Source organism: Felis catus, chromosome D3, assembly GCF_018350175.1.
Source record: "Felis catus isolate Fca126 chromosome D3, F.catus_Fca126_mat1.0, whole genome shotgun sequence".
Classification (NCBI taxonomy): Eukaryota; Metazoa; Chordata; class Mammalia; order Carnivora; family Felidae; genus Felis; species Felis catus.
Window position 1 is genome coordinate 14,978,687 of NC_058379.1, and position 22,423 is coordinate 15,001,109.

At 45.6% G+C, this 22,423-nt stretch overlaps 1 protein-coding gene across 4 annotated transcripts in view; it reads left to right on the forward strand.

Annotated features, from left to right (window-relative positions):
• The window catches only part of SUDS3 (SDS3 homolog, SIN3A corepressor complex component), a 42,645-nt gene that overhangs the window by 11,934 nt on the left and 8,288 nt on the right, over positions 1–22,423 (forward strand). For 3 of the 4 annotated variants that reach the window (XM_006938518.4, XM_019814608.3, XR_006588253.1), the window contains exons 8-13: positions 7,993–8,088; positions 9,084–9,145; positions 9,307–9,328; positions 10,506–10,611; positions 17,492–17,576; positions 20,812–20,897. In XM_006938518.4, the coding sequence (XP_006938580.2) occupies positions 7,993–8,088; positions 9,084–9,145; positions 9,307–9,328; positions 10,506–10,611; positions 17,492–17,576; positions 20,812–20,897 (457 nt within the window). Of the gene's footprint in view, positions 1–7,992; positions 8,089–9,083; positions 9,146–9,306; positions 9,329–10,505; positions 10,612–17,491; positions 17,577–20,811; positions 22,335–22,423 lie in introns of those variants that run through there. The other variant, XM_003994711.6, reaches the window with a different exon arrangement.

Genomic DNA, 22,423 nt, shown 5'->3' on the forward strand with positions numbered 1-22,423 from the left:
ATACTGGCTGTGTGATTTTGGCCACCGAGCATCTCTGAGCCTGTTTCCCTCTCTCTGAAATGGGGCTGATCAGACCTTGTGTCACAGGATTGTGGTTGGAAACGTGAGTGCCTGGCACAGTGGCCTGCGTGTGTAACAGGCATTCAGTAAGTGGTAGTCCTTTAGTAGTGACTGCAGCTTCTGGTGTGTGCTTTATTTAATTCCTGGGTCAGCCGCACATCTAGTTTATGTTCACGAATTACTTACGCAGCTCTGTGGTGGTGGGAATCTGTTTTTTTAGTTCACCTTAATGACAGGAGAGGCACTGTCTTCCTTCGACCGAGATAGGAGAACAAAGGCATTTGGCTGTATCATCTGTGCTCTTAGATCCCTTCCCCAGGTGTTACTGTGAATGTTTCAGAAAGAGTTGGTACAAAGTTGGCAGGAGTAGCCAAAGTGAACTAGTTTCCTGTAGAGGTAGTGAAGTTACCTTAGACCCTGAGCCAATCCCTCCCTTGCCTTCTAGGCTTTAGTAATCCGCATACGGGAAGTCTGCAGTTGTAGGCAAGCGGAAGGGAGAAGCAGCGGGGGCTGTTGTTCTGTCGCTGTATGCGTACCGAGGAATCTTAGAATATGGGGCGGGAATTGACTTGAACTAGATATTTTGGAACTTGGCAAAATTTCTGTCAGCAAATACTGCAGGACAAGTCAGTGGTGAGTTCGTCACCTGGATGGGTAAGAGGCATGCCTTCTGCACACCCCCAAATTTAACTCTTGCCATGTAAGAAGGTGCTGGGGCTCTGGCATGTCTGATGTTAGTAGGGGTCTATAAGAAATGCGTTGTTTTCTTGTTAAGTCCTTGGGGCAGAGTTTAGAAGTAACTGTTAAGAAGTAGTATTTCTTTTTCTGTATTTCTGGTGCTGTGACCCAGTGGGGCCCTTCGACTGACATAAACTTCTGGCCCCAACCCCCATGATACACCCATGAGAATGTGGTGTGTCTGAAGTGAGGGTCTGGTTCTTCAGAAATCTCTCCTCTGGTACATTTCCTTATTGAAAGACTTGGCTGAAGGAATTGTGTCCTTGAAGGCCTCTGGAAGTGTCTCAAATGTTTTTTCGGTAAGAATGCGTGCTAAAATAGCATCTTCAGACAGTGCCATCTTGTTCTTGTGGACATGCTTTGTTGATTAGACTGCCAGCCCTGTGCTGCCGTGTTCGATACCAGTCTGTCTGTCTTCTGACCTGTGTACCATTTTCTTTGACGGTGGCCGTTTCTGGCTTTGATGCCTCATCGCTCTCTGCTAGAGCCACCAGATGTTCGGGAGTCTTCATTAGGCTAGTGGGAAATATCGTCAGTTTATAGCTGCTCCCTTTCCATCTGCAGGGAAGGATATCATCACCTTACCTGTGATTTGGCATCCTGATTATTGACAAGCAGTAGACATTGTTTGGCCAGGCCGTTTCGCAGTCAGAATCTTAACTGGGACAGGAGGTGTCCCCAGTGACTTGAGGCTGAGCCTGCCAGGGTAGAAAAGACAAATAAATGTGGGGAAGTCATTTGTAACGCAGTAAAATAGATTGCACAAGTGCTTAAAGCTAGCCATGGGCATTAAAGCTAGATGTCCTTCCTCAAGCCGTTTGGTACCCTTGGTATGGAAAAGCTCTGCCAAGGTAATGATAGAGCGTCGGAAGCAAAGGCAGTGGAGCTAGAAGGATAATTAGTGTTCCCACAGATGGTGCCGCTATGGTGCTGGATGAAAGGCCTGATCTCACTCCTCTCATTGAGTGACTCATTTCACCTTTGTGGATTGATGCCCAGTATCAGCATTGGCTGGCTCTGCCTGGAAAAAATAGTTCTTTAAAATCTCCTCTTGTGGTCCACCGTGAAGATCTCTCGAAAAACAAGGCTGGAATGAGAGGCTGATGGGAAGCTTGGACCGAATAACCTGTTGGGAACGGGGAGAGCCAGTGACCTGCTCTGCCTGAACAGGCCGGAAAGCTTTGCAGTCTCTGTGGGGGTTAGTGGGAGGTTCTCCACTGCCCATGCTGCTCTTGAAGAACTTAGGACAGCAGGCTGGGCGGGCAGAAAGATGTGCTATCGGTAAGGAAACCGGGATAACCGCGGATCAGCGCTCCTCCAGCTTGGCTGTGTGCGTGGGTCACCTGGGGGTCTTGATAGGTGCAGCTGCTGCTTCAGGTGTGGGGGGGGGGGAGCCTGCGATCCTGTATTTGTAACCACCTCCCAGGGGCTGCTAATGCTTTTGGCTGGACCACACTTTTTGAGTAAGGACGTGGGTGGGGTTACCGGAGTGTGAGTTTTCTCTGCAGCTGAGGCCAAGGTTATGAGTAACCCAGATAATCAGTGAGAATTTAATGAGCTTTAAAATGTGGGGCGCTCGATCGTTTTTCATCCGTTTGTCCACTTCCTGTCTTGCGGATAGCCGCCTTTTCTCCTTTCTCTTAACAGCCTATCTCCTTGGTCTCAACAGCCACCACCCGCCACTTCATTTTTTTTTGTAATTTTTGCCTTGCCAGGGGCAGGTTCCAACCCTCAGGTCCCTGTGGATGCTACTCGTGACCCCATTAAGCCTGGGGGTCCTTTAGAAGATGACTGGATTTGTAGGTGGAGCCTACGAGTTAAATTTTTTTATAATAAAACTATAATACTAAGGTATGCTAAAGTACTGTCTCCTGAGTACTTACGTCGAGCCAGGTATTACATAAAAACACTGGAATTCCTCATTAGGCTGACAGATGTGGATGAATCCTGGCCCTCTCCTGAACTTGGTTCTCTGGTGGGGTTTTCTCATTTAAGAAGGCGATGGGAGAACCTACGTTCAGGAAGGAGAATGGGAGGTTTGGTGCGAAGGTCGGATGATATAACGCCTAGGAGGTGGCTTCAGAGCGTGGCTGGGGGCTGCACACAGAGCCAGCACTTAGGGATTGGGAACTTGTAGCAGTTTTCGGTTCCTGCAGCTCCCTTCGGTGGACTTGGCGGAGCAGCCTCAGAGGGATGGAGACACTTGCTCAAAGCTCCCCAGTGGGATAGTGCTTACACCACAACTGGTCTTAACCACCACATTGTCCCGACTTCCTACCATGGAAATACTGTGGATTCACGCAGTGCTGAGTGATTCGTACAGTGAGGCTAATATTGGTCCTCAAGGAGCTTGTATTCTGGTAGTGACAAGACTGACACAGCTCCTTTGTCCTGCCCAGAGTAAGGCGGTGTCCAGAGAGTAGGCTTCTAAATGAAGGTAAATGTTTGTCAGGCTTGTTTTTAGGGATTGTAAAACCTTGCAAGGGTATGTACATGTGGTTGTACTGATGCGGGCGTGGTTTCAACCTCGAGGAACAGATGCCAGTGAGCAGGGAACCTTGGAAGCCCAGGCAAGGAGATGAGGCTTCACACAAATATCTGGGCAGGGAGAATGCCGGAGGTGACCTGGATTTGGGGTGGAGCGGGCTCGGTACCAAGAAGCTCTTTGCTGGCACTGCCTTTGTGGGATCCAGGTGTTTTCAGTGGTTGAGGGTGCAGAGGACGGCTTGACTGGTTCACTCTTGTAATACCATCCCTGTGCTCCTGACAGCTTTGGCCTAAGGGGGATGGGGCCCTTCACCCTTCATTCCTACCCTGATTGGTTGGACACATAAGACCGACCTTGATTCTTCTCTCACCTTCCCTTCCTGCCCCCATCTCCTTGATTTGTGATGCTGATGAGCTGGCCAGCCCCTTAGAGAGGGGCCAGGATATGCTGGACTTTGCTCTGGGCCTCTAGGTTTGCCCTATGTTGCACTGCCCCTTGGTTTGTAGCCAGTCTGTTACAGTGGTTACCCTGCAGTGGCTTTTCTGCCACTTAATGTTCTTTTTCTTAAGGATACTCCTTTGAGTCACTGCAGCTGTGGCTAAACAAGTATGGTTTTGTTTTTATTTATTTTTTTATTTTATTTTTTAATTTTTTTTTTTTTTAACGTTTATTTATTTTTGAGACAGAGAGCATGAACAGGGGAGGGGCAGAGAGAGAGGGAGACACAGAATCAGAAGCAGGCTCCAGGCTCTGAGCCATCAGCCCAGAGCCTGACGTGGGGCTCGAACTCACGGACCGTGAGATCATGACCTGAGCCGAAGTCGGACGCTCAACTGACTGAGCCACCCAGGCGCCCCTGTTTTTAAAGTTAAAGTACGTTCCAGTGAAGCTTTTGCTACATTTATGGGCTGTAGGCAAGTGAGCTGTTGGAGTGAATGATGAGGCCTGGAGAAGTAAGGAACCCAAGGCCAGTGGGGAAGTGGTAATTCTATGGTAATTGCCGGTGATTAATGTTATCAGGAATATCTCTCCATAGGGACTGGTGCTGCAAAGGCTCTGCCCAGCACTGATTCAGCCTAAGCTCTCGCTTCTTAGCCAGCATACGTGGTGCTACTTGGAGAGTGTCTGTGTCTGTCAGATACGGCCATTCCTGGTCTCCTTGCTGGTGGGTAGAGCAGGAGGAGTTATGCTGTTAAATGTCATATGTACAAGGTGGTTTGGAGAGGAGCTGCGTACCTGGTCTCTGCCCTTGTCCAGTGTTTCTGCCTCCTGTACTCTCCTGCCTCGGTGTGTTTGGCATTCAGTTAGATCACAGATAGTATTGCCATGGAAGCAAACCTATGAAGGGTCCTGGGTGTTCTGAGAGGCTTTCTGATTTAAGCCAGGTAGAGTAGTGTTGGGCTCGTCTGAGAGGAAGACTGATTTCCTGCTCAAGTGCCTTCTCCAGGGCTGCCAGGCTCCAACGTCTGAGTGTCACTTCCGGAAGCCTGACTTTTAGGGTGTCCCCACATTGAGCCCCTTGGGCCTCTTACTGGCCAAACTCACAGGAGACTGCTGTTAGAAACTCAGTACGCCAGCCTGTTGCTTCTCGTGAGAAGTGGAACTTCTTGGTGGATTCAGACCTGGGTCAGTCAGATATCCTTTCTTTCCCTCTGTGAAAAATCTACCTCAGAAGGCTGGAGCGACATGAGTGGAGTCCATAACATACTTTCGGAACTACAGTGCGTGGTACTTACGTGTTGATCTTCTCCACGAGTCACGTGGCCAGGCCTGCTCCCTGCTCACTCTCCTGGCTGGTGGTGGGGATGGGCTACTACATCTTGGAGGCTTTTTCGGAGCACCTTCCTTCTTCTGAAGCAGTCTTTTGGATGAAAATTGATTAGGTTATTGTGGTGGCTAGGCTAATAAAGTGGATTGATTTTCGCTATTTCATAAGAAGAATTTGATTATATTTTCTGATTTGTGAGTGATGCAGTTATGATTTTCTGAGCCTGTTGGCCATGATTAGACCGGGTTATTCCCACATTCTCTCGGCTGTGCCTTGACTGGCTCATTTCCATCATGTGTGGCCCACCCTCCCCATGCCTTAGACTCGGCAGCCCAGAGGGCAGGGCACAGTCAGCCATTGTCTTTGGTGGACCATTCATTGGTGTTCATGTGCTAGGTACTCTTTCTCTAGTGTTCTTTGGGTTGGGCGAGCTCCCTTCGCACCTTGATTTTTGAATTAGGTGTGAATGTTGCACAGCCTCACAGCTGACATTGGTTGTCTTCAAGCGTGTAACTTCTATTTCATTCAGCTGTTTGTACCTTGACTTAAAAAAATTTTTTTTAATGTTTGTTTATTTTTGAGAGGGAGAGAGAGAGAGTGCAAGCAGGGGAGGGGCAGAGAGAGAGACACACAGAATCTGAAGCAGGCTCTAGGCTCTGAGCTGTCAGCACAGAGTCCGACGTGGGGCTCAAACTCACGAACTGTGAGATCATGACTTGAGCTAAAGTCGGATGCTTAACCAGCTGAGCTACCCAGGTGCCCCTGATTTTTTTAAAATTTTTTGTACAGTGCTTTCCTGGCTGCAGATGGCGTAGTAAAAACTAGCATTGATTGAGCTCTCGTGACGCCAGGCACCATGTTTAGGGCTTTACTCGTATGTCACGTAACCCTCGCAGCATCCTGTGAGGGAAGTCTTACTGATAATTCCATTTTATAGATGAAGTAACTTGACACAGAGGATTTACGTAGCCCACCTGAGGTCCCACAGCCGCAACAGGGATTCACATGCACCAGCCAGTAAGTAACTGGAGGAGTGCACCCTCTCGGTAGAGGGGGAGCCGTTTCCAGTAGAGAGGACTCCCCTCCCCGCTGTCTCCTGGGGCGGGTGTGTGAGTCCTCCTTCCTTCTGCCCCCCACTCCACGCACACCTGTACACACACTTATCAAGACTGCACTTCCCCTTCATTTATAGGGGCGAGAAGTCAGCGTTGCCCGTTTCCCTTCTTAAGAGCAACATGCAGAAATATCTTTTGGCTTTGTGCTCGCGACTGTTAACTAGGCAGCTCCTGCACGTTGCCACAGTGGAAGAGGTATGCTTGAATTCCTTGCCACAGTGGAAGGGCTGGCTACACTTGAATTCCGTGAGGCTGTCCGTCTGCCGTGCCGAGGGGATGCGTGGTCGTGGATGAATGGTCTCCTCATGTCGTCGTCGTTGTGCAGGAAACTCTGTGACACCCCTGCCACAACTATGGCTTAGGTGCTGGGGTGGAATTCAGGTGTCTCTGGGGAAAACATGCCATACGGTGTGGCACTTGGTAGCAGAGGTTTGTCCAGAGGTTTGCTCTGGTTGTTTGGAAGGCGGTGTGACTCTGGAAGATCATGTAATGGGGAGCGTGGCGCTGGCTCTCAAGGGGTGTCGTGCAGGAGTTTGCCGGGCTGAAAAGAGGGGGCCAGGCAGAGAGGACAGCATGCAAAGGCTTGAAGGCATAGTAAGGCGTGTGCCCTTGGGTGACAGACGAGCTAAAAGCTCTCACATGGTGTATGTGCGAAAGAAGGAGAAGGGGCAAGACCAGAAAGTGACGCGGGCTTTTTTCCATAGAAAGTGGCAAGCCATGGAAGCATTGAATAAGAAAGGGGATGTGTTGTAGAAGGATCTGATATGCGTCTTAGGGAAATTGCTCTGACGGAGATAAGAATAGGATGAGGGAATGGAGTTGAGAAGTGGTTTAATGGCAGAACTGCCCACGACCTGGTGAATATGATGCTTGGGTGAGGGAAGGTAAGTCACAATGACAGAGTCTGTCCTGACCAAGAGGGATGGACAGATGTGATGTCCCCAAGACTCGGGAGAGGAGGCAGCCATGGGAGGTGAGACAAAAAGTGAGAGTGGATGGTGTTGCCGGGCATAGGTTGCCATTCAGAAGGGTGGGGAAGCTGGTATTGGTGACAGAGGCTCACTGGGACACAGGCTGAGAACTGACTGGACTCTAGAGGTCACCAGCAGAAAGGAGCCCAAGGAGGCAGGTCAGGTGAGGGGAGATCTGGGTGGTGATGGCAAGGGGAGGAGAGATTTTAAGGTAAGGAGAGTCAACAGCAGTGTCAGACTGCAGAGAAAAGTCAAGAAGAATGAAAAAGGCCTTTATTATGAGCCTTCATTAGATCATTCTTGAATAGTTAAGTAGCTAGAAAACGTTACAGAATAAAATGAAACTGAAGAGTCTAAGTTTGTAAATGAAGATGTCCTATAAAGATGTTGGTGCTGAGACCAGTGACCTTTCACAGAGCCTTGTGCACGCATGTGCTTCAGTTTCCCTCCCTCCGTGGGCACTGCAAGAATTAGTTGACCGAGATGACCCGAAGGTTCCTTCTGATCCCAAGAGCTACCACTCCGTGGCTTCTTAATTTGAGGGAAGAGGAGGAAAATTCTAGTTTTCGGGGTGCTGGAGAGATGCCTGCAGTGACTCCACAGGTAGACCGCAGGGTGGGGCTGCATTTCGGTGGGGGGCGGGGCAGCGTGCGCTTAGGCCATCCAGTCTGAGTCTTCAGGATAGCCCTCCTCTGAAGTCTGAAATGGATGTCTGGCTTGGGCCATGTCCGGATGTCCCCAGTAAAACAGTTCTGATTGGGTGGCTCTGGGGCAGATATTTGTACAGTACAGCAATTCTTACTGACTTCAAGTGGTAGTCGGATAGATTTACCCATTCAATTCTTGCCACAGATTCTATGGAAGTGAAACCCATCATGACCAGAAAGTTGCGGAGGCGACCAAATGATCCTGTCCCCATCCCAGACAAGAGGAGAAAACCTGCTCCTGATATCCATTTGCATCAAGCCTTAATTTTTTATCAAGCTGTTTTTCTTTAGACTGAATCTTTTGCTTATCTGTTTGCTAGAATATATATGGCCACTGTCTTACAGAAATTGTTGTGATTGGCAAGCGTGTGTATTTACCCATGAGCTAGGGAATGGCCGTTTTACTGTTGAGTCCTTAGTTGCTGCTGCTTCCCGTGGGAGGGGTTTATAGATAGCAGTTTTTGGAAAGGCACTTGGTGTTGGGAGTTCAGCCTGGTGTTAACACTTGGAGATTCAGGGCGACCTCAGATTACACGCGCCTTAATTTTTCTACCTGTAAAACAAGGACAGTGATACCTATCTTTCGTACCTCTGTTACCTACATCCTGAAACCGGTGCAGTGCAAATTGTTAAAGCGAATGAGATTTCAGTCTCATAAAAAAGCCCTTTAGTCATAAAAATGGGAGTGGGAAGAGGGCATGCACGGCAAAGTTCTTTCTGTTTCTTTGTTCTTGGAGAGGGTAAGTGGCCATTTGCACAGAATGATTCAGTTGTTTGCCACCAAGAAAGGGTTTTGACTTCAGGTACCTTTGTCTTCACAACCAAGGGTTTAAGTTACGTGGGAAGGACAAGCCCACGTGTGTGTGTGTGTGTGTGTGTGTGTGTGTGTGTGTGTGTGTGCGCGCGCGTGCGCGCGCACGCACGTGCAAGGCTTCGGATCTTTAGAACAAGAGCACTTCATAAACTGAGGAGGAAGTTCTCCTGGTACCGTGTCCTGTGCTCTCACTCTTGTAGTTTCTGAACGACTTAGAGACGCTTGGAAGAAATTTGTGAATTCGTTTACATACCTGGGCACCACGACATTTAGTAGAATCAGCAACTTCCGAGAGGCACGCTGTTGTAGAAACAGCACCTGACACAGTCACACTGTAAATTCTAAAGTTCTGGTACTGTTTTGTTGATTTCTGCTTGCTTGGAAACCATGGCCCTCGGACATGTTCCTTTAACTCTCAACACCCCAGCTAAACTATTTGTTAACAGATGAACAGATCATGGAGGATCTGAGAACGTTAAATAAGGTACGGTTTGATTTTTTGATTTATTTGAAAGCTTAGGCTTGGTAATGGTTTTGTGCTTCATGTTGTTCGTGTGTTACTTGTTAAATCAGTTTGATACCTTTGACACGTGAAGTTGCATCTGAAATGATTTGTTCTAAGATTTCTTGTTGTTCTTCCTACAGCTTAAGTCACCCAAGAGACCAGGTAAGTGCACAGTGTTACTGGCATTTGTGCAATCTTTTTATCATGTTGTTGGAAAAGCATGCTTCTATCTCACAGGCATTTGTTGCACTTTTCAAAAATAAAATGTTATTTGTCTAAGAGCAGTCATCATGAAGACTGAAGGGAACCTTAAGTGCACCCTCCCCTGATTTTTTTTTTTTTTTTTTTTTTTTTTTTTTTTAGCCCCGCTATGTTGAAGCTATTTTTGCCTTTACCTTAGGTTTTATTGTAAAAGAGACAGTTGATTGATTGGCTGGTGAAGGTTTCCTTCTGTGTAGGCCTCAAGGTACAAGATTTAAGTCTGCCTCCATTTCTGGAAATGAAACCAGAAGGATTTTTCAGCATTACTTTGTGGAAATGAGTGCTAGGCAGTGCTGTTCCAGTGCCTTTTCACAGCCTGGCTCTGGTAAGGGACTCAGAGTCCCAGTTTATAGAAGAGGCCAGCCCAGTGTTCATGGAGGTTTCTTTCAGAGTGGCACTCGAGAGTCTGTGCTAGGCTGCAAGATAGAATTCTGAACGGGCAAGGCATTGTTACGTTTTAAGCACTGTGATTACTCACACATCTCTCTGCTCACCAAGTCTTGTGGAAGGAAACAAGATCCTTTTTTCTCTTAGTAATTTCCTTCTGAGGGCCACCATTGTCTGCAGAGAGGTCCTGATTTTCTAAAGGCATGATGGGGAGGGGTTTGTATAAAGTGTATGAATTTAGATCCTTTGAACCGTCGGTAGTTATGACTACTATGTTAACTTGACTCTGTACACACATGGTGGCCTGCTCTACCTAGTAAGTAAAAAATCATTCGAGAAATGAGTTCAGTTTTATAAAGACATGTTTCTAATTTTTGCCGTTCAGGGCTTCTGATCACTGGGGTTTTAGTCCTTCTCTTAGGGACCTTGGGCAAATCCCTTAGACTGCATCTCTGGTTTCTCCTCTGTTCAGTGAGGTTAACCTGTGCCTCGCCTACCTCACAGGGTTGCCTTGAGGAGCAAGTCAGGCATAATACACAAAAATTTTGTTGAATTCTCATTTTTACACCCCTGAGGAGTTAATGATCGAGTTTATTACCACTTTTAGTAGCATTTCAGTTAAAGCATGCTAGCTGGTAGACCCACATGCTTGTTACATGCTTGGTCACTGAAATATCTTTGGTTCCTCCAGCATCCCCGTCCTCTCCTGAACACTTGCCTGCCACGCCGGCAGAGTCTCCAGCCCAGAGATTTGAAGCTCGGATAGAAGATGGGAAACTGTACTATGATAAAAGATGGTATGTTGTGGAAAATCACAGATTACTCGCAGGAGTCTCAAAAGAACATCTTGGAAGAGGGCTGGGGCTCTCGTTATCGCTGAGCATGGCTGCTGCTTAACTTACATACTACTGAGGTGGAGTAACATTTAAAAGTGTGTCGGGAGTGGGGCACCTGACTGGCTCAGTCGGTGGATCAAGAGCGTGGGACTCTTGATCCTGGGGTCATGTGTTCGAGCCCCACATTGGGCGTAGAGCTTGCTTAAAGAAAAAAAAAATGCGTCAGGAGTCATTTGATCATTAGATCTGTGAACACAGCGTTTCCCAAAAACGTGTTCTGATAGGGACCCCTTGTCCGTGCTACTATCATCGTGCTAGAATTTGCAGGCCTCTGTCTCTGGTGCTACCCCTGTGGACTGGCCAGGTCCCTCTCTGCCTTCTCTTAACTCTGCCCTTGTGCACTAAAATTAATAGGTATTCTGTGGAAAAAAGGATTTTGTGGTCAGATGAGTTTGGGGTATGACCATGTTAATTAAGGTGATTGGGTTTCTTCATTGTGCTTTTTTGGGTTCTCTGATATGCTAATGTGCATTATCAATTTCTGAGATGTTATCAGATATTACTTGACCCCAGGTACTGTTTTTGCATGCATCATTTTGCTATGTGAATGTTCTAGGAAACATACTTGGGGGAGTTGAATCCTAAAACATTACCAGTTTAGAGACCATTTTTTTTTAAACCATTATTTGCATAATTTTCTTAGTTGCATGTGAGTGTATAGGTATGTTACCTTAGCTTTTTAATACGCCAGAAATAATTTCAGAATAAAGACCATTTGACACCTTCAGACCACCAGCATTTCTATCGGAGAGGAGAGAGTAAAGCAATATGAAAGGGCTTACAAACTCGTTCACTTACTCCTTCAGCAAATGTTACTATCTGTTCTGTAACTAGGCATTCTGCTAGGTGTTAAGCCACCCTGGATCCCTCCTCGTATCACAGCTCCTTTATTCTGGATAGATCCCTTTTATTCACTGTCCATATGCAGGCACACTTAGTTTATGTCATGGTGGACACAGATTTGCATTCTGAATTTTCACTCGTTTGTGTGGAGAATGTTTATCTGGGGTTATTGCATACTTTCTGTACTTATTTATAATCGCTATCATTTATAACCTTTTGAGTTTCAGTGTATTTAACCTAAAGTTCCAAAATTAGAGTAATGGCTATTTAGAATTTTTTGAGCTTTGTTAAAAAAAAAAGTGCCCAAGATTGTTAGTTGATTACAATATAATATCACACTTATGAGGTTGGCAGAAATGCTTAGAAATGTAGTCATGGTTGAGATAATCCCGTTCCACCAAAATATCAGGTTACAGTAAGTTAATTACCCAGTAGATGGTGAAGGCCTCTGTCTGTGAGCCTGATCTGAGTGACTTCTGCCCCTCTCATTTGACTATTCTCTGGCTTTCTTCAAAAAGTCCAGTTATATTGTACCTTAACATTGCTTATGAGAACATTACCACTAGGTGGCAGGCCCCAACAGGTCAACACGCTGAGGGGCAAAATAAGATGAAAAATGTTTCTAATAATGAAAACCAAATAACCTTTAAAGATCAAGCCCGCACATAAGAACTGTCTTCAAAAATGATGAGATTTATCACTAACGTTTTTACGGATCTATGAGTCTTAAAGCCATGTGATATCTCAAATGATGTTCATTTTGTAATTGCGTTGCTTCAGATCTTCTTTCTAAGGCTTAAATCTCAGACTTTATGAGACTTGTCTTGAGGGTGAAATGCAGTAAAATAAAATTCTTGCTTTTCTAAAGAAGGGATCCATGGTGCCTGGTGTTTCATAACATAAACAGAGTGGTGAGGTTAGATGTGCTAGACCTCCTGAGCATTTTGAATGAATTTTGCTGTCTTTCTCGTGGTTGCTGCAGAAATTTTTAAAAGAAGGTCTCGGGGGGGGGGGGGGGCACCTGGGTGACAGTCCTTTAAGCTTCTGATTCTTCATTTTGGCTCAGGTCATGATCTCAGAGTTGTGACATCGAGCCCTGCGTTGGGCTCTGCTGAGTGTGGAGCCTGCTTGGGATTCTCTCTTTCCCTCTCTCTCTGCCCCCTGCTCAAATAAATAAATAAACTTTAAAAAAAATATTAATTTAAAAAAAAGGTTTCTGGGAGCATTTTCCTTCTTCAGTGAATTTAAAGTTGCTTATGGTTAAATATTGAGATTATTTTCATCTGTATTCTGTTTCTCACTTCTTTGGCTTTGGCAGTCAGAGTTGATGACATGTTTGTTGGAAGGTGGGTCTCTCCTTTTCCTGCCGTATCATGCGAGTCCTGGCCAATGCTCTTGACCAGCGTGTAACTGGCCTCCTCTCTCCCCAGGCTCTTGATGTCTGGCCTTTGTCAGGTTGGGGGCTGTCATCCTTCCTTCTGCACCAGTCCTGAATCTGAGAGGTCAGCACACCGCTTTATGCTCTTTGCAGTGGTGTGGAGTATTTTGGTGCGACAGTATTTCTGGCAAAACCTGTTTCATTGAGGTTTCAATGACTTCAGCAAAATGAGTGTGATTCAGGCTTCCCATCTCTGCGTGAACACTTATCAAGCTACGTGTCGTTTTGTGAAAGATAAGCATCTTTGCTTTGCCTTGGTCTGGTAGTGCTTTTAAGGCATTTTATGTCCTGCTGTAAGTCTTCCTCACATTTTGATTTGGACTAATGATCCTTCTTAGCAAGTACCACGAAAGTGGCTGATATTTTAAAATAACTAACTGATGGTGCCGGCGGACTGGTTTATCTCTTTACTTTAAATCTGGGGCTGCTGATGTGAATCAGGAACGAAGTCCCCCTGCTTCCTCCAGTCTTTGACTGACAAAGACTGTTGAGACGGTGAAAATTTACACCTGGCATCGGGGCTCCTTGAGGTTCCAGAGCTGTAACATGGCATTTAGTTTTTTTGGGAAATGAAATGTTAATATCAGGGTTCCCAGTAGGATACAAAATTAAATTAATTCTACCTCCTCCTTTTTGACCCATGTTTTAAGGAAATTGCTTTCTTCCATGATGGTAGTGTTGATTCTAGTTCATTGGGTTTAACAGTAGAAGCAAAGCCTTATGAGCTCATTTGTCAGGATTCCCAGGTCAGGATTTCCACTAGTAATAAAGTGATAAAGTCAATTTGACTTTTGGGGCTTGTTCTCTGAGGCTATTTCAAGTATTTTTTTCATCCGAGATGAAGGCAGCTTGTAAAATGGGTTAATTGGCAAAAAAAAAGTGATAATGTACGTTTTTACTAATTTAGCTCTATCGTTGCTGCTTTTTAACAGTTTTTATGTCTAAGTTTATTTTCAGTTTTCTCCTTCTTTTTTATTGGTCTTTAGACATTGAAAAGTAAATTTGTATGTTAAGGTTGTCATATACTTTTTAGTTTCATTTTGAAAATATAAACGCTAATTTCTGAGGACTTGCCCCCCCACCTCCCCGATAATTCAGATCATTGAATAGATTTGATATCCAGGGATAATGGTTCCTCAAGACCATGGTGTGGTGTGTGAGATCTGGTTCAGGAGGACCTGAAAACCCAGTTGGCTCGGAAGTGGGCTGTTTTGGGAAACGCATGGGCCAGCTCTACTGTGGAGCAAATGGTGACCGTTGGTGGACATTCAAGCCACCACCAGTTGGTGATCCCAGAGCAGGCAGACTTGGGAGGTGGCCAGATGCTCAAGTCCCAGACCACTTCTGGGATGGGGGATGGCGGCGGTAATAGACCTCATAGATCTCATTGTTAAAGCCGGTCAGCGGTGTTGGGGTTTGCATCCTGTGCACATCTAAAGGAAAGCAACACATCTCCCAGAGTTAGCTGTTGTCTTTAATAGACATTAAGATGTTAATTTTAACATTACGTTTCGTTTTTACCCATCTTTGTTGTTCAGGTATTTTCCAGAAGCATGATTTGCTTGATTTTTAACATAAATTACACTTGATTATTTCAGAAAAAAGAAAGCCATGCAATAAAAGGAATACCATTCTTTTTATTATTAGTATTATTTATTTTCAAGTTCATTACCATACACTATAGTCTTGGTTTCAGGAGTAGAACTCAGGGATTCTTCTTTTACATATGACACCCAGTGCTCATCCCAAAAAGTACCCTCCTTAATGCCCATCACCCGTTTAACACCCCCTCCTCCCAGCCACCCTTAGTTCTCTGTATTTAAGAGTCTGTTATGGTTTGCCTCCCTCTCTGTTTTATTTTTCTTTCCCTTCCCCTATGTTCATCTGTTGAGTTTCTCAAATTCCACGAGTGAAATCATGTCTTTCTCTGACTGACTTCACTTAGCATAATACCTTCCATCCACTTGTTGCAAATGGCAAGATTTCATTCTTTTTCATTGCTGAGTAGTAGTATGTATATATAAACCACATCATCTTTATCCACTTATCAGTTGATGGACACTTGGGCTCTTTCCATAAATTGGCTGTTGTTGATGGCACTGCTATGTATATAATACCACTCTTAATTTAGATTCACATTTCTATAAAATTGTAATATACATTTTATTATGCATCTTAACTACAGATTTACCCAGTTTTTTTCTGTGTGTGTGTGTGTGTATGTGTATGATACACATGCAACATGCATCTGTTTTATGTGCACAGGAACATAATGGACATAATGGACATAGTTTTCCCCCCCTCCACTTAGCAGTATATTAAGTACCTTTCCACACTAGTAACCTACTTCTTCATACTGTGACCTTTCTTTATTAAAGTGTTTAGAAAATAGTATCAGAATGACTTGGGGCTAGGTGCATGTTGTTTTGTGTCTTTGTCCCTTTAATAACTCATAATCCCTGTAGAACATCCAAATGTTCCCCTCTCTCTGTATTTTTATTCTGACCATCACTTGAGATGTTACTATTTACGTAGGAAAGTTGGCTTAGATGTGGGAGGGAAACTGGAGTTTTTGAGTGATGCTGTGAGTTAATTCAGCCTTTCCTCATGCGCTGTATACTTCAGACCTTGTGATATTACATATTTAGCATAATGAAGGTCCCCTGACCCAGTTTACCAACTGATCTCTGGCCAAAAGCAACTTTAAAGCTGAGTCTAAACCAATCTTGCTGTTCTAATTGCATTTATGATTCGATTTCTTTTAACAGTGTTTTCAGGAAGTAAATTGAGTTAGAAACCCGAGTTTCAGCTTCTAAGTAGCAGGTTAAAGAGTGCTTAGAACCTCGATTGGAAAAAGCTCGTTGTGGGAGTGAAGTCCATCTCTCACTGTGATATCTTGGCAGTAGATTATTTCATTATACCGTTATACCAGCAAAGCAGTCTGCCTCTCCCCCCCTCCCCCCCCCAAAGAATAGGATGCAGTGCTTTGCTGGGAGATGTGTTTTGGTAGAATTTACATGAGTTAGTGGGTTTGTTTGGCCAGATCTGTGCAGCCAGAATGAACCAAAGGTTAGATTTTTGACTGACTGGGGCTGGCCCAGGCCAGGGCTCCCAGCCGCAGCTCAGCTGATGTTTCCAACTCTTGCAGTCCAGCAGCTGCTCTGTCCTCCTGTGGCAGCTGCTGCTGTCTCATTTGGGCTTTGGCCCTGGCTTCATCACTTTCATCCTCGGCCTGGTCCCTGAACTTGTAGAAGTTGAAGGTGGTCCTGTGCTGCAGGCCAAGAGGATAGCTACTGGGGCTGAAATGGAATGTCTGTCTTGTCAGCTTCATGCAAGGCAGGCAGCTCTCTTGACTGATGGGGCCAAATTAAATCCCCTTTGGTACATACCCTGATGCTCAGAACTTCGCCTGGTTTATGCTTGCCAGGGTGAGTACTCAGTGTTTTTCATGGCCACTGTATTTGAAGCTGTGTGACAGCAGGGACCTTGTGGCCCTGTTGACTGTCCACCTCCAACCTCCAGCGTACTCACTGGTATGCGGTAAGTGATTAATGAGTCATCTGAGTGACCAAAGTAAGGGCTGAATATGGCCTTCCTTCTTATGGATGACTTATTTGGACACATTGAAAATAGGTTTGAACAAGTGTTCTATTATTTGTGTATTTTATCCACTGAACCTTCAGTGATTTGAGATGGGCTTGCCCGTGGGAATAGGTTGGTTTTTTGTTTGTTTGCTTTTTTTAGAGCTGGGGAGGGACAGAGACAGAGGGGGACAGAGGATCCAAAGCAGGCTATGCACTGACAGCAGTGAGCCCGACGTGAGGCTTGAACTCATGAATCACCATAACATCATGACCTGAGCTAAAGTCGATGCTCAACTGACTGAGTCACTGAGGTGCGCCAGAATAGGTTGTCTTTGAAAAATTGTAATTTACTTTTTGAAATGGGTTTTATAGTCCAAATAAAAAGTAAATACATGGTGTTAGTTTCCCAGCCTTTCCTCAGCCCCCTTTTCCCCTCTGCAGAAGGCCCAAGGAATAGAAGTTTCAGATTTAGAAGATTAAGAGGCCGTCTGGTCTAATCCAAGGATGGAAGCCTTTAAATTAAGCCTGAAATCCAGGCTCTTCCTCAAATGTAAAATGAGACTCTTAATTATATTTTTTGTGGTGGTGTTTTTCTGTCTTCCCTTTTTTCCTTCCTATTTTAATTGGTGCCTGTAACAATACTATATTATTAAAATTTGTTAAGAGTGTAGCTCTTATGTGAAGTGTTCTTTCTACAAAAGGAAAAACAGCAACAACAATTAACTCTAAAGAAGAGGGCAGGAGGAAACATTGGGAGGAGATGGGTATGTTCGTGGTGGTGATGATTTCATGGGTGTATACTTACCCCAAACTCCTCGAGTTACAAACAGTACATATGTATAGCTTTTTAACATGTCCGTGATACCTTAGTACAGTGGTTAAAAATATAAACAAATTTGTGTCTTGTTTTTGGCAGGTACCACAAGAGCCAAGCCATCTATCTGGAGTCAAAGGACAACCAGAAGCTGAGCTGTGTGATCAGCTCTGTCGGAGCCAATGAGGTAGGGACTGAACTCCCTAATCCTGCAGGAGAGGAGAGCACAGTGCGATAAGCTCTGTGGGGCGCCTCAGAGAGTGCAGTGGAGCCTGGTGTGCTGTGCGGGTTAGGAGGGAAGTCAGCACTTCAGGCAGAAACTGCACGTAGTCACAGTGCCCCCTGAAAATTCCTTGCTTGGCTGGACTAGCAACACATGTGGATTTGTATATTCCTGGTGGTATTTGTGAGCTCCACATACAGTAATTGAGTTGGGAACCACTGAGAGAGACCACAGGAAAGAACAGAAGGCAAGTCTGTGTGATATCTGTATGTTCGTATCCTGCTGCTTTGTAAGGTAACCGTGTACTGAGAATGGAACTTGCTTGTGGAGCATACTCCATCTTTGTAATTTCTCTAGAGCTTTCATGTTTACTGAGACATTTGTGCTGTAAGGCTTTCATGAGGCACTTGGCACAGGGTCTGGCATACAGTGAGTGCTCAGTAAATGGATGCTGGCCTGATCTGAGCCACACACTACTCCTTGCCTGTTGTCTTTACGATCTGACGTGTCCTCTTGCACCTCTCAGCGGTGAGCTACCAGGCTCTTGTCCTTAGGTATTGGTTTCCTAGAGTCTCTCTTGTAGGAGAGGGACTGGTTCCAAAGTCAGCTCAGAGGGTTATGCCCACGGATGGTATGTTTGACAATGTGAGTTCTCCGACTGGCCCTTCATTAGAGGGATGTCAGCAATGTGTAACTTGTATTGTTAGTAGTTTTAAAAAAGTTTAAAACTTTAATAGCTCGATTGGCTTGATCTTTTATCAGTCCACAAACGTCTGCAAAGAAATTGATTTTTAGGTGTCTACCCTCTGTAACTTATTCGTGCCAGTGCACAGTAAATCTAATGAAACTGGATTATGAAATAACTTAAGCCTCTTCCATTCTCCCAGCTTCCTGAATTGAAAATGCCCTCAAATGTGACTAGTTTGCAAAATGATTGTTTACTCAGAAGTCAGGGAGAACCTTCCAGATAAATGAATGTCCTTTTTCTCTAGGCTTGGGGTCTGTGAGTCACCCCAAGCCACGTCAGAACCAGAACAGAAGGATCTGATGAAGAGACCTGCTGTTCGTCGGCAAGAGACATTGTGACTTCGCAGCAGCCCATGTGCCCTGTCTCGTGGCCTCTTGGGACCTAAATGTCACTTCACAACCAGTGCGTTGTCCTCCTCTGGGACACCTCGAGATTTTTCAGGAAAATAGCAACGCAGGTTACATTTTTTACTCTCTCTGTTAAAGATGGTCATCCTTTGACACAGTAGAGTGTCGGTGAGGTGACAAGAAAACGGTGACACTGAGACATGTCACCTGGAGGGGAGAAGCCTCAGTGTGTCAGAGAGGCATGTGACTCTGATGATGAGGAAATATTTCTCACCTCGTGGAAGTATTCTAGCTCATTTTTCAGGTCAGATCCAAAGTGACACTGGAGCCACGTGGCCTTTGCATAAGTTGACTCCAGGCACATTTGGTGAGGGAGTTTGAGCCTTTTGGTGACTCCCCATTTCAGCCCTTCTGGGGGTCATTTTTCAGTTTAAAGTGCTTTTGCAAGGTCCTTAGGGGCTCAACTCCATGTGAGATCTTTAACTTGAGTTAAAAAAAATTTTTTTTTTAACATTTATTCATTTTTAAGAGAGAGAGAGCGAGCGAGAGAGAGAGAGCGCGCGCGCCTGCGCAAGCACGCAAGCAGAGGTGGGGCAGAGAGAGAGGGAGACAGAATCCGAAGCAGGCTCCAGGCTGAGCTGTCAGCACAGAGCCCAAAGAGGGGCTCAAAGCTATGAACCGTGAGATCATGACCTGAGCCGAAGTCGGACACTGAACCGACTGAGCCACCCCGGTGCCCCTAGTTTTAAACCAGCATATTTGACTGTAAGTTCTCTTGTTGATACATAAACTAAAGAGACTGAAATGAGACCAGGAACACTTTAAACCCTTGAAGCTGGCAGGGGGGGAAGGGAAAGATGGGCTTGGAGATGCATGTGGGGGAGAAGCAGAACTTGAAGAGCTTGAGCAGAATCCTGCGTCAGGCCCCATCTGGTGCATATCAGTTAAAACGGATGAGGAACGGGTGAGAAGCAGAGTCCGGGCTGGTTTTGGGGACAAGAGCAAGGAGTTTCGACAGCAGGTGTCAGCAACAAGGGGACTCAGCCTTCCTCTTCCGTAAAATGGGGGTGAGGATAGGACTTCATAGGGTTGTTCTGAAGATGAGAAAGCTCAGGTGTGTCGGGTGACCAAGGTGGTGGCTTTCTTCCCAGTGCTGGTGCAGAGGATGACACTTGCTGAGTGCCCCCGTCTGCCCTGGCTGCCCCCTGCTTCCCAAGTTCATCCTTGATGCCGCACAAGAATGCCTCTGCCTGGTGAAATGACAGTCGTCTGCTGCGATCTGTGGGAGAAGGATGTGGCCAGGAGGGAAGGACTGTTTCAAGCTCATTGAGCCTTCTGATGATCCTGATTGGGCCTTAGCTCACTCATGGGCTTTTGTTCCTCTTCTTGTTCTTTTTTGTTTTTTTTTCTTTCTTTTTTTTTTTTCCCCCTGCCTTAATTGCCAGGAAACCAGAGTAGCGAAAAGCTATAATATGGAAGTCCCTTGGCAAGGAAAATATTTCCAAATTTGATTGACAGTTTATATTTGTGAACACATGTATTTTGAATGTTGATAATGCTGTAATCAAACCAAATCAAAAAATGTCATTCCTTAAGATCAAGGCAAAAACAGAACCCAAGATCACTGTGCTTTCCATTTTCTTAATTTTTTTTTTTAATGTTTGTTTATTTCTGCGACAGAGCATGAGTGGGGGAGGGGCAAGAGAGAGGGAGACACAGAATCTGAAGCAGGCTCCACGCTCTGAGCTGTCAGCACAGAACCCGACGCGGGGCTCGAACTCACAAACCATGAGATCATGACCTGAGTCAAAGTCGGTCGCTCAACCGACTGAGCCACCCAGGTGTCCCTGTGCTTTCCATTTTCTGAATCAGAGGTGTGAGAGAGGGAGAAGGGCCGTCCAGGGCTGCCGCCTGCTGTCTCGGGTGGTGGTTTCCGGGAGCAGGGCCACAGGTCAAGGAGGTGGGTTGAAGACCTCACAGGAAGAGGTTGCCAGTGTTCTTCCCACACCCCATTCATGCAGATATTTTGAGGCTCTGGGAGATTTGCCCCTCGGTATTTGCTGTCAGCCCCTCTCATCTTGTTCCCTTTCCTTCTTGCCTGCAGATCTGGGTGAGGAAGACCAGTGACAGCACCAAGATGAGGATCTATTTGGGCCAGCTTCAGCGCGGGCTCTTCGTGATCCGCCGGAGGTCAGCGGCTTGACTTTCTACAGTGTTCTTCTTCCCTTGACCTTTTTTCTGGAGTGGTTTTGGTTTTGTTTTCTTCCAAATAGAAAGTTTTTAACCCGGGAATTGCTCCCTTGGCCTTGGAAAATGGGGAGCGCTGTTGTGGATTCCGCGAGGCGCTTTGGTGGCAGCTGCTTCGGTCTTTGCGTTGCTCCTTCCTGCCTCAACCTCTTCCAGCCGTCAGTCACCATGAACTCTTACTTTTGGGAGTATTGGGAGTTTGGTTTACTCATTTCTTTATTTTATTTTTTTTTTGCTTATACTTTGTCTTTTTTTTTTTTTTTAAAGGCTCCTTTGAGTTTGAAGGAACATTTTTTTTTTTTTTAATTAATTATCTTTAGGTCTTTCTACCAGGAAGGGATACAGTCTACACGGCATTTTCATGAATCTGATTAGTGGATCACGTAGCTCTTTCTGTTGTCGAGCCCAATTCACTGTTTCTCCAGAAGCTTGGGGCAGAGGTCCTAGCAGAAGGAGATTAAGTCTCCTGGCTCTCAGCCTTCTCTGAGAAATAAATGCCTCGTGTAACATCTGGCGTATGCCATCCATTCCACTGGCTGAGCGACAGAAAAATTTGCCTGGGTGACTACGTGCACTGAGTAAATGGGGTTGGGGGAGGGGGCATTTTCATGCTTATAATGTGCTGAAGGTCCTGCATTTTAAATGTTATTTAACGCAAGTGGTATATTCAGACATGTTTGTTCTAGCTCAAGCTGGAACGAGTGGTCATTTCAGAAGTTTTTATTTCTAATTCATTTCTGTCCCCTGCTCCAAGTCGATGGAATGGTACCTGGCCCAGGCTGATTATCCAGGTTATCTATTGTAGGTGGGGAGATAAGACTGATAGTGCAGTAATCAGTGATCTGTAGATGCTCACTCATGACTCAGATTGCACTCTTGTTGCTCATGCCGCTGTTGCTCCGACCATTTCAAGCCCGTGGGGCCTTGTTGTCGGCGCCCCCTGCCTCCCAGGAGGTCTGGTCCAGCCTGAAGACAAAGAAAACTCTGCCGTGGCTGCCGCTAAACCTGCGCTCTTCCTAATGATTCCTGGTGAAACGGCCTTCCCCGTACTCTCTGCCCCACCTTCCCATCATCGGAGGAGTGATTCCCTGGCACGTGGGGTTTTCTGGATGATAGCTGTCACCTTAGCATATTTAATGAATTTGGGGTTAGAGCAACTGTTAGCATCTCTCTGGGAAATCAGTAGACCTTACACATCCTAAGACATCTTTGTATGTAGTACCCCTCGTCTCAGGTGATTCTCCTCGTGTTGTCTTTTGATGTCCACACCCCAAAGCAAGTTGGGGGCCATGAAAACCAGTGAATCACCTTCTCTTGTAAGTCCTGGCTTCAACAGAGACCAAACCTTACTGACTCAGAGTAAAGACTTGTACAGATTCATTTTTGTTTTAATTTGTAATTCATTTCTCTTTTTTTTTCTCCCTGGTATTGGAGTCTCATTTAGAAAACAGGGTAGATGATGCTTGTTT